The 16,745-nt window shown below is 40.2% G+C and overlaps 1 protein-coding gene across 1 annotated transcript in view; it reads left to right on the top strand.

Annotated features, from left to right (window-relative positions):
- The window catches only part of pappaa (pregnancy-associated plasma protein A, pappalysin 1a), a 132,798-nt gene that overhangs the window by 38,177 nt on the left and 77,876 nt on the right, over nucleotides 1-16,745 (top strand). The window contains exons 8-10 of the mRNA XM_071205085.1: nucleotides 7,296-7,797; nucleotides 14,447-14,575; nucleotides 14,692-14,783. Coding sequence (XP_071061186.1) covers nucleotides 7,296-7,797; nucleotides 14,447-14,575; nucleotides 14,692-14,783 — 723 coding nt within the window. The remainder of the gene's footprint in view (nucleotides 1-7,295; nucleotides 7,798-14,446; nucleotides 14,576-14,691; nucleotides 14,784-16,745) is intronic.

Here is a 16,745-nt window from a genome sequence, read left to right as displayed (position 1 = left end):
AGAAATTCAGAGGCTACTGACACTGGGGGGTTAGTTAGTCTGTCGATGGTAGCAAACAAGGCACGTGCATTGTTTTTGTTTTTGGTAATGATGTCAGAGAAGAACGATTGTCGTGCGTTTTTCAATTTCAAATTATAAAGGCCAAGTCTCTCTTTATAAATGTCAAAGTGAACCTGGAGATTTGTTTTTCGCCACCTGCGTTCAGCTTTTCGACATTCTCTTTTTTCTGTTTTCACAGTCATGGCCTTTCTCCATGGAGATATTTTCTTGCCAGACACTTCCTTTACCTTAATTGGAGCAATGGCATCTATAACATTTTTAATTTTTGAATTAAAATGATCTACTAGCTCATTTACTGAGGTGTTAGCAGGGGCAAATGTGTTCCAGAACACTGCAACTAGTTATCCAGAAGAGAAACACTTGCACAAGGTGGTTTTGGCGATCTGATTACAATCTGGCCCTAATGTATTTTTCATGCATTAAGACCTGTACTTTGATGTGGTCAAGCACCAATAGATTACAATCTGAACACCAAAAATGCATTAAATACCCTTTTTAAATGTGTTAATCCATTCTTAATCGTAAGATTCTTTATCTTTAGTTTCTTAGTTTCCCTGTTAAGCCCCAAAGACCCCGTCGGCGGGTCTTTTTAAAAAAAAAATGTACGACACTGTGTCTCAGGGCTTCTTAATATTTAAAAAAACTATGAATGTATCATACCCTCCTAACGGGAATAAACTCAGCTAACTGATGATACGAACCATTTTTACCGAAACAAAACACAAGTCTCACCAGAAGGGTCTAAATGAGCCCTGAGCGACGCACTTAGCACTAAACTCTAGGTATAAATCGATCGATATACTTATTGGATCCGCACAAACTAGCTTTGCTAACATCCTGAGATTCCACAGATTATAGAAATATAAGTATCATCACTGAGCAATCAGAACTCGCGACAGGGGAAGCAAATACAGACAACACACGACGTAGCTTTAGGTAGCAAAACACGGAGATATGCTCACCTTTAGCTGTTATCCTGATCAAAAGTTATGTTCAATGGCATTAAAACGAGAAAAAACACTGCTGAAGGTTAATCCATATGTCAATCCAATGTGTCTGTCACTTTGAAAAAAAAAAGATTATTAATTTTCCCCTTTTAGAAGTGTGGTCATTTGTTCTGGGAATGTCATTTGCGAGCGTCTTAAGTACTGTATGTCACTATACTGTATGTTCATTTACAGCAGGGGTGGGGAACCTCCGGCCCCCGGGCCGTATACGGCCCGCGAGACCATTTGGTACGGCCCTCGAGGTAATTTATAAACACACGCAAAAAAGAAAAAAAATTAAAGAAATCTAGACCGCAAAAAAAATGAAACAAGCGAGTGCCTGTTTTTCCTGGCCAAGGTCAGGGTCCTTGAACACAACACAAGCCTAATGTGTCATCACGTGGTCTGACAGGGATGCAGTTCTGACGGAGAGCACCAGAATGCGGCTCCGGGCCGGGACTTCACAAATTGCAGTACCCATAAGGAGCCATACACATGCCGCAGTTTTTGCGTTGCTGTGTCTTTAGTTGTAAGCCCAGTGGTGATCTGTTCATCTGTCATACTGATCATACAGTCAATAAATGTGTTGTTATTAGCATCTGGTTAGCTAGCTATGCTAAGATTTTTCTACCACCAGTGAGGTAAAGGCACATCTTTATATGATCATTATAGTTATAAAAACACAAGAAAATAAAGTAAACGGGTATAAAATACTATATGACAGTAAACAAAAGTTCTTATTAATAAACAAGAATACAGTTTAAAAGGGGAGTGATTTGTAAAATATCCATAAAGAAAAAGAAAATCTGTTTACAGTTCTGTTTCATATGGATGGTGAGAGATGTATCCATAGATCTCTTAATGTTGCTCTCAAAGTGCACCAGATTGGTGCTTTTAACTTCAATATTTAAAAAAGAAATCTTCCCGGGCGAGCATGGGACCCCCCTAGAGGAGGTTAGCTCCCCCCCACTTAAATCATGTTCACATGGATAGGAAACTAAATACATTTGCACACATCTTGTGTCCATATCTTTCTGTTTTGGTGGTAATGCCACAATCGTGCACGTGTATGCGTGCACGTGTATCATGGCAAGATATCTGGATTAAGAGGTTGCTTTTTCTTTGCACAGCATGAAAGACAGGACAAATGAATGGGCTGTGATTTTAGTATTTTTAAGCAGAGGTCAATAATGTGTACGGCCCTCGGAGGATGTGGAAACATTTGAAATGGCCCTTGAGAGGAAAAAGGTTCCCCACCCCTGATTTACAGCTTCTGTAGCTCGTCTTTTGATATTTTGTCAGTCAAAATGAAAGTGTAAAAGTCAACACATAATACAGATACAAACAGCTGTGAAGGATTAACCTCTGAAATACCCTTAAAGAGCAATTTGCAGTTTTTTTTTTTACTAGATTTATGCTTAACATTGCCTGAAAATTACAATTAAAAAAGTTAATGCAGGATTTGATATGTTTTACGAGACATAAGGGCAGGAATTCAGAGGGGAAAGGAGCCGTTTTGAGCTCTGCTACTAAACATTGCTTTTTGTTAACGTCATACGTCAAACTCGTCATATTACGTCACATGGTGGAGAAACTTTCTCTGACTCCTTCTCTGCGATCCGCGGTAGTAGTTTGTAATTGGTTTGAGCGGTTGTGATTTAGTGAGCTGGTATTTTTTCGGTAAATTTTACATTGCATTTCACCATTTTTAATCATGGTGAGGCACCAACTCCAGCCTGTCAACAGCGGTAATTAAAGTTTAAAAGTCTCAAAAATGCTACAACTACTGTCACAAACTGGATGAATGTGAAGTATTTTGTTAAAGGAGGATGAAAGCGTAATTAAGGAGCACTATTGGAGTGACTTTGATGGTTATTGGACTCAGGATTAATTCATTTGGATTCCCGCTGTATGAAGAAATTAAAGGACGGCACAAGTGGAAACAATTCACAAAGGGAGTTTAAAACACATGCTCAAAGTAAGCCGGATTTTGCCGATGTGTTTATGTGGATTCAAAAGTCGTAAATATCTACAAAATGGAGGAGACAGATCTGATCAGAGCAACTGTGACGATCAGTTGGATTATTTGTCACAGTTGCTCCGATCAGATCGGTCTCCTCCATTTTGTAGATTATTTACGACTTTTGAATCCACATAAACACATCGGCAAAATCCGGCAAAGTGACAGAAACTGTATTTTAACTGACACTCAAAGAGCAAAACATCGGCTCAAATCTCTAAAACTCTAAACACATTTTCAGCTTTTCACACAATTTGCAAATCAACATGGCACTTTGTGCGAACCACTGCACACGTTTCTCCACGTTAGACACAGGAATCTGACATAAAGTCACGTGTTAGCAGGTTTAAAACACTGATATTCAAAATGCCTCACACATGGACCAATGATCAAGAAACACGTTCCACCTGACCAAACACCTGATAGCATAATTGTTGGCGCATCAATCAAGATGTTAGCACTATAAAAAGACCACAGGTGAGTACTTTCTTACAGCAACAATGGAAGCCAACATGGAAGCAAGAGCAAGAGGAAGAGGAGAGGAGGAGGAAGAGTACTCTCTAATGAAATGAAATAGTAACGTAATGGCCCAAGTTAACATTTATTAAAATATATCAATATGAACGTGAGCATTCCTTTGCTAGAACAGTGATAATAAAACAATGCTCCATAAGTCTGTGATAAAAAAAAAAAATACATAATACAATTGCGCAATCCCTTTGCTAAGTTATAATACTTTGCCACTTTGCAATCTGTGCAAAAAAATGAAAAGAAAGAAAATGCTGATATTTTGCAAAAAAGTGTGTCTTATCAGCATTAGTGGCTGCAATGAGCCTGTTTTGCACTGCACATTTCTTAAAAACGGGGTTGCAGGCTCAGTGGCGGCGCCAGAGATTTCTTTTGGGGGTGCTGTGGGGTAGCTTGATGTTTCATAGAGGGTGCTCAATCATTTAGGGTTTCCCATTAATGTACCGGGCGCTACAGTGGAATTTTCGACTGCAACACTCCCCACGCAAATACACAGTGTAGCCTACCCGCGACTTACAATGAAGGCTCGATAATCAGCTCATGGCATATAGGTGTAAGCAGGGGTAAAGTGCTATTTTTATAAGTTGGGAGTGGACCTAACATAGGGGGGTCCGGGGGCATGCTCCCCCGGGAAGATTTATTTTTTTAAATATTGAAGTTAAAAGCATCAATCTGGTGCACTTTGAGAGCAAAATGAAGAGATCTATGGATACATCTCTCAACACCCATATGAAACAGAACTGTAAACAGATTTACTATTTCTTTATGGATATTTTACAAATCACTCCCCTTTTAAACTTTATTCTTTTTTTATTGTCATATAGTATTTCATACCTGTTTTTCATTTATTCTCTTATTTTCTTATAACTATAATGATCATAAACGTGTGCCTCGGAAATAATTGTTTAATCGTGACCAAAACGTTTGAGACCCGGCCACTGAGATAACTTAGACTAAAGTTAACTATCTAAACACTCAGAGTCCTTTAGTTCACTGAGCCTCTCAGCCTTGTTGTTGAAAAAGCTCCTTATATCTGTTAGCGTAGCTCGCTAGCACCAAAAGCTAACAACAACGATCTCTCTAAAAAAAAAAAGTTTCCTCCTGGTCTCTCGCGCCCTCCCTGTCATGCCTCTGCACCCCCCCACTTTGAGAAACACTGCTGTAGTGTCTGTTCCAGGTCTGTTCCCTTCATAAATTGTGTGTGTGTGTGTGTGTGTGTGTGTGTGTGTCTCTCTCAGTGTGTGTGTTTCAGGGCAAAAGGGTTAGTGGTGGTTTATGTCTGCCTTTGGAGTGGGAGTAACAGTGTGTGACAGTGAGTCATCGATAGGGAGAGCCAGAGCCAGAGATTTCTTAGAAAGCACAAAGCTTGCATGCCCGGACATGTCCCTGTCTGTTTATTCGTTCGGTTCCCTGGACTTTTTGTGGATCAGTGTGATTCTCCAGAGCAGAAGGATGATGGCTGCATAGTGGGCAGGCACCAGCATCCAACCTGGAGATATCTTGGCCAACTATAGTCATTTTTTGTTAAAGCGTCACAAACATTGATTAGCCTATAGCTTCAGTATTATTTATGTACCTCTGCATGGAAAAGATCAAGCTTTGGTAGCTAGCAGAGTTGGTGGTTATGGAATTCCCCGTTTTCGGATGATAACTCAATAAACGCCATAATTGTTAAGTACATCATTGTCAATTCAGTTAGCAGTAGATGTTAACATTAAAATAAGTGTTTACCCTAAGAAAAAGTCTCATTATAACCCCCATGGCCCTCTGCCCACATCAGCCATAATCCCACTGAAGTTCTGACAATGAACAAGATGAAGGAATGCCATTATTGCTAACCAATATGTTAAACCCCTAAAAGAAAAAAATGTCAAGGATGAAAACAAAGCTCATTCCAACATTAGGCGTTCATTCATTTGAACAAGGTGACTTTGGATGAGTAGCAGTGAAAACAAATCAAAGCATCAGGATTGTTCGGCAAAGATTTTGAAACCGACTGAATTTTAGAAAAAAAACAAGCCTGCAATTATTTCAACTCAAATTCAAATAGCCTATACAGAGCTTATATTGGCATGACCATAATGACATACAGTATGGACATTATAGTTGTTCTACTCTCTATATGTAGGCAATATGACGCACACCAACCAGCTGATTTTCCACAATTCAGTTGAACTCATTGTACTCCTACTGACTGATACAGTGAGCTGCATTTCTATGAAGGATACCAATACTGATCCTCTGAATTCCAACGAGATGTAACATTGTCCATCTCTCTTTTCCAAGAATGGTTGTATTTGTCATCAGACCAATACCTAGATGGGATCAGCTAATCAACAGAACAATTAGTGGCTTATTTTCAAAGCTTATGTCTGGATGGTTCAGTCTCTCTGGGGCCCCCTCTCCCTGTACTAAGGGACAAACACTTCAGAGCTGAGCTGTTTATGTAGCAGTAAGCAGCTGATATTATTTGTTCGGGCAGTCTGCTGCTGTGATTCTAAGTTGATTGAAACATTAACATTTCATATAGCATTTATCTTTTTATTAGGAGTGTTCATGATCTCTTGAAGATGTCCAACTACAAATAATAATTATTGATAGCGTATTGTGGTTTGGATTAAAATCTCTTTGCCTCCACAAATCTTTCTGCCAATCATAGATACATTTTTGCATCTTTGAAATACAGTTTACATTGCCTCAGGTTACACATTGGATGAGACTCGTACTCTGTCTCCTCTTAAATCTCAAACCACATTAGCAACAGCGCCAGAGCAGGAGTAGGGCCCATCATAACAACTGACATTACAAAATATTTTCAGTGGCTACAGCTCCTTTCCTTGCAAACTCAATGAAAATGTACCCAGAAAGCCAGGACTACATAAGCCCAGCAAAGTCAAGCTCTTGGAGTATCTTAGGTTATTCTCTCTCAGCTCCCCTCTCATTCTCCCTCCCTCCCTTTCTCTTTCTCTCTGTCTCGCTTTCTCTTTTCTTTAATTCACCTCCACTCTGGCCACACACACACTTACAGTAAAATAATAAATGTGTTGAGATAATGTGGCTTGGAAACGATATTCAGTCCTCACTTGATTAAACACTGGAATTTTGCATGGTGCCCAGAAATGAGGTTAGCAAATGGCTTCGTTGGTTGCCAGCTTGGAAATGCACAAAAGGAAATCTAGGGAGAACATAGTGTCTGCTACTTGCTGGCTTCTAAAAGTGCTTGATGAATGTTAGTGTACGTCACTTGGGATAATGCAAGTTAACTGTGTGTGGACTCCAAATATGGCTGGAGTGTGACTGTTAGAGGTTGTAATGACTATGCTGAAGTGAGAACCCTGCACAGGCCCCTCTTAGAAGGTACACACCTCAGCTCTGCCTTTCCTCTGAAAATGGACTCACAATGAACTCTCAGTTTCATCTCTACCATGATGTTGCAATAATTGTGTACACCACAAGGATCACTGATGCAAATAATTAATATGTCAGCACAAAAATTGCTATTATGATTGAGATGTTTCAGTAGAGAATTCAAAGATGTCTTTTGAGTATTTATCTTAACGCCTGTAGCATATCATATTTATGTTCATGTCTAATCTAAAAGTAATTCAGTGTGTTAACGTAGGAAATGGCCTGGTGACTTTTGCCTATTGTGTCTGGTTTATGTTAAATGTCATTTTGTTTTGTCTGTCTTGTATCCACAGGCCCTCCAGATGTGGAGCAGGCCTGTGAGCCAAGTGTGCGCACCTGGAGCCCAAATGCAGGGACTGAGCAAGGTATTGTGGGCCTGTCGGAGTGTCCTCTCCAGGGCTGCATGCTTCAGCTGGAGTTCCCCTACCCGCTGGTACCTGACTCCCTGACTGTATGGGTCACCTTCTTTAGCCCAGAGGAAACAGCACTGCCAGCTATCCATAACATCTTGCTCCTGACTGTCAGTGGGAACAACATTTCATTGGGCCCCAGTAATGTCTTCTGTGACACCCCATTGACTCTGAAGCTGGACATAGAGGATGAAGTGTATGGGGTACAGTTTTTCACCATGGAACAACACCTAGAGATCGATGCCACTCTCTTGTCATCCAAGCCAGACTTCAGACTCTGCAGGCATTGCCGACCTCTACGCTACCGCCTGTTGCGTCAACCACCTTTCACACATGCACCACACGGTCTGATGTTGAATGAACCTATCCGCCGATATATAGACAGGTGAGTAACCCGCTAGGTGAATACTTTTGTATGACTGTTCTACATATGTCTGACAATCCTGAGTTAAGAAAACTCTGGTCTTTCTCAAGGTTTGAAAAATACCTCCCTTTTCTCCTAGAAGAGGGTTGAAGCCACACTATACATTGGCCATGCTTTTGTATTTTCTTTTAGAAGTTGAGAGAAAAGCTGATTGCTTACCATTTAGCTTCCTGCTTCAATGTGAAGTCATCAGGGTTTTTAGGCCATGCAAGAAGGTGTTCTGTTTTTGTCTGTGGAAACTATGTACAAAAATATGTTCTTGTTATACCAGATATCCTTTGCAATACCCCCAGGAGCACTAGCCAGCCACCAGTTATTTTGCAGTTTCAAATCTACTGCCTAACATTTGTTTCCTAAGTCACAGGTCAGATGTTGCCCACATTTGTTTTTTCCAATGTTCCATGAAGCAAGGGCAAACAGATGTCTTGTTAAAGGTATTATCTGCACACTGTGGTGAGAGTTTAGTGCTTTGCTTTTATGGAATGTGCTGACATGATAAATATTGTGCTATACATGGCACTGCTGCTTGTTGTGCCATCTCACTATCGTGCTGTCATTGTAGTTCACATGAGAAGGAAAGTGCTTGATAAGAGGCCAAATGGTGAGCATGCATGTTATGCAAGATGGACTGATGATATCTAAGTTCCACAAAGTGTCCGTGCACAAATTCCTGGTTGAATGGCTGTGTCTGGGGAAGGCTGTCCGCAGTACGGATGAATGTATTTTGGGGGTTTTGGCACACTTCAGTGATTATTGATGTGCTGTAGGTAGTTTCACTGCTGTGGTGTCTTTCACTAGCTGCGGTTGCATTCCAGTGGTTGTGGTCAGTGGCGCTGGCTGACTATCCTTGTTGTGAGAGCATAATGATCTTGTCTCCGTTAAATGGTCAGATAAGTTTTGTAGAAAGTTTATATGTTACAGCCATCAGAGTCTTTAATTCATGAAGTAATTAAAAACGGTATGCAGTCTTTATTAAACACAAGTCTTTCCTAAAAACTGTTATACATTTTTAAATAATAATACAAAAAACATTATAAGGAGATAAAAACAATTGAGAGCATTTGCATTTCTCTAAGAATTTACAGTATGACCATAGCATGCACATTAGTGTTATTTACTTATTATGGAAATCTTTTGTGAGTAAACCATTATGTTCTTATGTCTGTTTGCCTGTCATGAGACTACTCAAACTAAGTAAGTGAAATTCAATTAAGTTAAAGTGCGAAAGTACTAACAACAAACTAATAATTATAAAAGAAAGATACGCACAACAGGAGACCAAGACTCATACAAGAGAAGTCTGTCAGTGATGTTTTCTGGGATGTCATTTTGACGGCTATGATAATGCCCCATCTCCCTCACTGTCTTACAATAAACATAGCCTTTGACATGGTGGAGTATAAGAGCAAAGTTCACTCAGATGTTTTGGCATGCCACAAATCCAATGTGAAGTACTGTGTTTGATTGCCTTTGTGCATCTGCTGAACTGCTTTGGTTGACCACACAGTAAGCTGCTTCTTCTTGCAACATGTTTCTATGGGCTATGGAGGTTTTGGGTGAGGGGGTTGATTGACCTCCCACTGTCAGGCCGCTGGCCTTCACCTGAGCTTGGGCAAACTGATCAAGAGGATAACTGACATCTTGGCTCCATCCATGGGTGGTGGTTAGTTTGGAATGGCTAAGGGCCGGGAGGTCAGCGTGACAGAGTAAATTATGGTATGGAGTAACAAGGGTCAAGTGAAGAGGAGACGCAGGGATGGAAAGCTGTACCAGTTGGGGGTAAATCATCGCTAGGATCAAGGGGGGGCAATAGGTGATTGAGGAGAACATTAGGGGGTCGAGAAAGTAAAGAGAGAGGGTAGGAGGATTGGGTTAGTTTGACCCCATCCCTCTGAAGCACCCCAGCCCATCAGCTAATCCTCCTCCTGATGTGGGTTTCAGAGCTGTCATTCAGTCAAAGCCTATCTGAGCTCATGTGAAGAGACCTCCCTGCTAAAAGAGTTAGGGCAGCTCCCCCAGCATCATTACTACCCCACACCCCCTCTGTAATCTGACTCTACCCTGGTCTGCACAAATCTTCCACATTACACCCCCCATCCTTCCTTAGCTAAGCTATTTGGCGCTGGTTGGAAAGTCAATATCCCGCCTTAAAAACAATGGTGTTGAAAAAAGAACAAAATAACCGTTGTTTTCACAATACTTCAGTTTTTTGTGCTATAATTTGTTAGGGAAATAAAGTTGATAAAAGTACAAAATAAACATTAGTTTCTAAGACAATGTTGGTTAATTGGCAATGCAAATAACAAGCATACATTCGAGATGTGCGATCTTATTGATTTTGAATTTGATATAACTATACAAAATGTTGGTTAAATTGAAATCAATAGTTTATTTGGCAACACTTTTTATTCCCAGATACATTTTTATTCCCTCTCATCACTCATTAATTTGAACTTTTACCAGTTTCTTCTCTTCATAACCGGCTGACCCCCCTTAGCCTTCTTTATAGGATGTTCAACATTAGAAATAATCCTCCTAATATGAACCATATTCATGAGTTGCAGACAGAGTGAACAGTGTAGTCCTTGTGGGGAGTCATGGGATGTCTGGTGCACTCAACAGAATTTCTCCAGCAGACAAATCATATAGGAATGTAATTGGTGCTACTATGGGTTTGCAGGTTTATGGTGCGGATGTTCAAGAACAGAATTGAATTTCTTGGACACAGGCTGCACTGGTCATTATTGTCCTTTTCATGTAAAGATAAACAAATGCAACACCTTAGCTGCAATTTAGGCAATTAGCAGACCTAAAGCAGTCCAATTTAATATTAACAACAAACTTCACATTCGTAGAATTTGTGGGTTGTCATTTTCTTTTTTAAAGTACCTCTTTAATGCCAAAACTTGTATCATTAGTCTGTTAGACATACCAAAGGTGTCAAATGAATCGCAGTAAAACCTCAAACGTATGTCAGCTGCTTCACTGACAAAATAAACATTGCCCCGTTTGTTGTTCTTGCAGGCTCAATATTTTCTCAACTTACTTACATTTACCTGCTTTTCTCATCTGGGATCTCTCAGCCAAGAACAATAAGCAGCTACAGAACGGAAACACATCCATATGCATGCTCACACATAAGTCTAGTGCACACAGCAGTAGAGTCAGGAACACACACATAGATGAACACAGACACACACCAACACTCTTCTTGCTCTCAATAGCAGGCACACATGCACACATGCACACACATGCTTGCTTCCATGTGTAATCACCTGGTGCTATCAAAACACCTTTGAAAAGCATATTACAGTGCCTTGTGTGCCTGACTTTGAGCGGGAGCCAAGATAAAACCTCTATTCCTTCATGGGTCTCGGGAAGTCTGGATGCACAAAGATGCACCAGTGATGACATCTCATCACGTGACACCTTGTCTGAGACTGCAGTAAAGTCCTTTGTAGTGTGAGTTATATCTCACATCAGTTACATATCATATCTAATCAGTTGCAGATCAAAGTGTGGTTTTATGAAGTCTGGATGGCTTCCAGAAGTCATGTCTATCACAGGATATTGGCTATTAAACTATTGTACCGCATAAAGTGGTACACTTTCACAAATGTACTCTTTTATAATGTCGCTGTCACTGTTAATGTTGTTCTTATATATATCCCACCACCAAAGTCCAGTGGAAGGATAATGTATGGAACAGTTGTTCTGCACCGTTCTGTGTCTTTCTTCCATGCTGCCAACTGCAGAACACAGCATGGCTATTAGCAGGGAGGTCAGGAGGAACCAAGCATGCACCTAATTGGGAACAGGTTGAAGGCTAAGTTTAAAGAGTTGTTATCACGCTAAGAGGAGTTGCACTATTGACCCTCTAGAACCAAAGGTGCATTATGACACCCAGGTATTAAGTGTTGCTTAGCAGCATGCTGTATAGTCCAATACAGGCAGTTTAGACACTACTGTTGCAGTAGGGAATATGGCCTTGATCTCCTATAATCTGATTAGAAACACTTTGTTTCACCATGGTATGCATTTTGTAAACTCGGTAACAAACAAAAGGGATCAAACCCAAAATAGTTATCTGCTTTCCATGAAACATCAAGGTTTACTATAGGCAAAGTAGTTTTAAGTAGGCAACTATTGGCCTTGCAGACTGGTTTGCAGCAAAAAAACTAAATCAATACATTGGAGAATTTACACATTTTTCCTCCTTTTTCACTGTCTCCTTTTATTTTTCATTTTATCTATGGGTTTTCTCCTTGCCCTCCTCTTTGATTACCCCTTACTCTTTGGCTAGACCCCTTACGCTAGTGGATCTAGCCACTTTTCTCTTTGTTGTTGCTTGTTCTTGCATCACCATGTCTCCGAATGTGGTCTAATGCACTGATCACTTGTTTGTGTATTGGATTACTACAGTATATGATAACCAGGATTTGTCATTATCCACAAAAATGATATTCTTGTGCTGTCTTACTGAAAAGATATATTCCTCTCTTCTTTCCGCCAATTCTGTGTGTTTGCTCTCCTCAAAGATAAAGTCTCCCACAGCTCAACTTTTCCAGGGGCTAAACTAATTCAATTAGAGGGGGCATGTTTGAGTGTAGCCTGGAGTTACACCCCATGAGCCAACATTGCAGAACAGGACATACTGAAGTATACAAGAGAGTCTGTCAGGTCAAACATTTTGTGTTGATAATAATAAAGCCAACATAAACATCTCATCCTAGGCACACATTTTGCTTTGGGGAAATTCGTTTTGTTACATGATCTTTAGGTCCATCAGTTCTTATAATTGAGATAGCACACCGTACTTGAACTTCGTCTGCTGGGAATGTGATGAACAAACACACGGAAAATGAAGATAAGGAGGAAAACAAAAGCATTGGAGAATAGTCAGGAATGTTATTAATAAAATACTCTTTCCTTTTGTAAATCTTTTGTTTGTGTTCTTTTTAACACAAATCACCGGGGGAGAAGCGTAAATGTGTGCTTTCACAATTATACATGCACTTGAGCACCTTTCAAGGGTATGTGTTGGTATGGGTACGCATAATGCCATATTCTCACATTTACCATGCATTTTTCTTTGCATATAAATGGTAAATGCCTCATTTACCCACATTTGGAGTTTCTGTTCTTGCCCATGGACACTTTGACATTTAGACGTTAAGTTGAGTTTTCGATTCTCTGTGATTAGTGGACAACATTGTTAGAGTAAATGGTTAGACTAAGAGCTCATAAAAGGTTATGGCTTCACTGCACACCACTGAAACACTTTGAAAATTGGTCTATAATGCTTGATGGTCTACATGAAATGATATACGGCTAACCTATTGGTCCTATTTAACCACATTTACTGATGTTGTTCCCTACTCCCATAGCAAGTTTCTGCCATGTATTTAACCAATACTATGCATTCCTTTCCCCCGTAGGCCTTGAATAACTTGGAGAACGTAAAACATGTATGAAGCTCGCAAAATGTCTCTAAATTGCTCACTGTCCAGTTACTTAACACCAGGACACACAGAAATTAGGGTAAAAAACTCTAAAAAGACAAAATAAAATATGAAGGAGAAACCATGACCATGAGCGACAAATCAAGCTAGAAATGAGAAACCAAAACTATAAGCAAAATGAAAAAAAAAGGTCAAAAAACAAACAAACTGTAAACAACAACGCTGCAAGTGAGAGTACTGATTAAAACATATCCTGTATCTTAGATGTAAGATATCCTTTTTTTATTGTTTATAGTAGTAGCAAATACATAACATTTGCCTTTACCTGTTTTTTTTAATAAACTTCTATTCTTAGTTTCTTTTCCTGTACTGAAACTTAAGATGAAGCAATCATGTGGATCCATAAAATCCAGCTCCTTGTTTCATCTTACTGAAAGCCTGGCCAAAGTTTAAACAGGGCCAGAATCAAACAGAAAAGATGAAATCTGGTGGTAATACAAAACATGTGAAGGCAAACAACAGATCAGAGAGACAGAGTCATGACAGTAGACTCACTTGCAGTTTTTAGTTGTTTCTCATTTACAGTTTTCTCTCCTTGAGTTTTGTTTTGTTGCTTTGCTTATGGTTTCTCATTTACAGCTTTTTCTTTTTCGTTTATGATTTTGGTTTTCTCATTTATGTTTTTTTTCCCTTTTTTCAGTCTTTTTTTTCAGACTACATAATGGTGACTCAAGAAACCACCATGGCGACTTTCACCAATGAAAGTGAGTTGTCCCCCAACATTTTTCCTGTCCATTGTGTATTCATCACGATGGTTCCTTGAATCACCGTGATGAGGATACAAAACAAACCTGGACTCAAAGCAATAAACGCTGTGACTGGATAAGTAGATGTGTGTGCTGGGACAGATGTTCTAAGTGTTGAGCTCGTGGCACTTGAGATATAGGATTGCAACAACACACACACACACACACACACTCACTCTGGCAAACAGAGCAGTAGTCCTATCGACCCGCTCTCCGCCTGATCCGAGTATCTTCCTCAGTTGCTCTTTATTGATATGTGATTCTTTATCAGACATTTCCTGCAAGGCTTTAAGTTATCCGAAATATGTGGACTTACTGTGATCTTTGCCTCTTTCTTTGCAGGGATGTGGCGCCACATGTTGTGTACACCTACCAGGTCCAAACCATCTCCAGCCGGAGTGAGAGTGAGCCTTCCGCCCGGCTGGTACACGATCTGGGGGCACCGTACTGTGGAGATGGACGCATCCAGAGGTAACACGCACCCACATCAAAATATTTATATGCACGCATATAGATGTGCGAAGCATTTTCAGAAAAATAAACGGTGTGTGTTTGCTTATTCTGAGTACCTCATCTTGTTATCTCAGATCCAAAGGAGAAGAGTGTGATGATAAGAACTCTATGAATGGGGACGGCTGCTCCAGTCAGTGCAAGAAGGAGCCTTTCTTCAACTGTGTTGGTGAGTATTATGAACAAATGTATCAACCAAAATGAAATGCCTTCACTGGTATATTTCTCTGTAATCGGCTGTTGGGCAAAGTACTATAGAAGAGAGTTAGATGACCTTCAGTGCACCTTTCATCGAGGAATTAACTTAGAAAAATACACAGTTTATGAAAGATTATTTTACTTGTAAACTGACTTTGTTGTAGCCTAAAAGTAGGCTAAAGTTGGATAACGAAATAATAATAGCAAGACTATGTATGAAACTGAAAAGCTTCTAAAACAAAAGTGACATTTTAATTGTATGAAGTTATGTTTAAACCACCACTTCATAACAAAACAGTTTTGTTCCCGCACCATGATATTATTGTCTGTGTAGACTGAAATGGTGAAAACTCCCAAAGGCTTACTTTGTGAATGAACAGATTTAACATCTGGGCCTCTTTAATCCAAGTTCTTTACGCCTTTCTCAGAAGAATACATATGCCATTACATATCCAAAATCACTTTGACCTTCAGTTAAAAAAATAAATAAATCTGGAAATCATTATTTTTCTAAAGGGTGAGTCATCTCATTCTACAAAGTTGAGTGACTGGCATCTCCTACGTTGTTTTGTTTTATGAATAGATGGATGGTTTCCCTTCCAGTTCCCCTGCTGGAGACTATCATTTGCCCCCCTGTTGTGATACATGTTGTGATACATGTGTGTGAGCTTTAGTGAAGTGGCCACTTAATCCCTGTCAGATTGCTGGATGAATGCATTGGCTGTGCTGTTTTTCCACCAACTGCAGCACTCAGGGGTGTGTGTAAGTGTGTGTGTGTCCGACACTGTCTGAAATACTTGTAGTTTTTAACAGAAATCTGACACTATAATGATGGGACCTTCTGTCCATCTGTCTGTATGTGTGAGCGAGTGCCTGCTTGTCAGTGTGTTGGATAGTGAAAGAGAGAGTTGGATAGAAAATTGTTACTAAGTATACAACAGGCCAGGGTGCTGCAGCCTGGACGAGCTTTAATAGGCCATTCACACGATTAGGCCTAATTATATCTGGAGTTGACTACATTTACAAGTTATTTTCCCCTCGCTCTAAATTCCTTGTTCTCAATAGAGTTCCAAGCGACAGTAAATACAAGTGCAGACATAAAGGAAATGCAATCAGATTTTTTACAGCCATGTCAACATGTATCAGAAAAGCGTTTTTCATAAAGGTCAGTTTATACTGGGATGCTGTGTTGAAATATAATCAAACAAAACAAAACAGGAATAGTTAACTTTGAGAGCCTGCAGACTTTTCTTTCTTTTCTCTGGCTCTGTTTATCATTGTTTATCTCACCGCTCTCTTCCTTTCTCCAACTATTGGGCTCTCTTTTCCTTTTCATATTAAACTCAATCACCTTTCCAGTTATATTCTAAACACATCCCTGTCCAAATTGGAATACAGTAGCGCCACCCTTTCTCTTTTTCCTTTTACTCATCTTCTCTTATGAGTTCACTTTCTGCATATTACTTCTGCCACTTTCACAAGCCACTGTTTGAGCTTCCTCCTGCCTCGCTCCTTCCCTTCTTCCTTGCTTCTGCTCCTGCTGAGTGAGTGGCGGGAGCAGTATTCTGTATGCCCCCTCAGTAGCCCCTCGTTTCACCATCGCCAGAGCACAGAACTGACTTGAGTTTTTGGCTTTGCTGGAGAAGCTGGAATTTCGAGGAGGAGGCCCCGGCCAACTTGGCACAGAATGCCGCCTTTCCCCCTCACTGGAACCCCACCGGCTGACACTGCTTTAGCTGAGAGCGGAGAGCAATGAGGCCCAGGTCAACCTCCCTGCTCTGCTCCTCTCTCCTCCAGTCCATAAGTTCCCGTTCCAGACCTTAACTCTGGGCAGGATGTCTGTACAAAGTACTGCTGTATCTTTCTTTACCTCCTGACTTTGTCTAGCCCCCCCTCCTTACTTCCTCTCTTTGTGTTTATCCATATTCTCCCT

Source organism: Pseudochaenichthys georgianus, chromosome 12, assembly GCF_902827115.2.
Source record: "Pseudochaenichthys georgianus chromosome 12, fPseGeo1.2, whole genome shotgun sequence".
NCBI classification, from domain to species: Eukaryota; Metazoa; Chordata; class Actinopteri; order Perciformes; family Channichthyidae; genus Pseudochaenichthys; species Pseudochaenichthys georgianus.
This window is presented reverse-complemented; position numbering and strand designations above follow the sequence as displayed.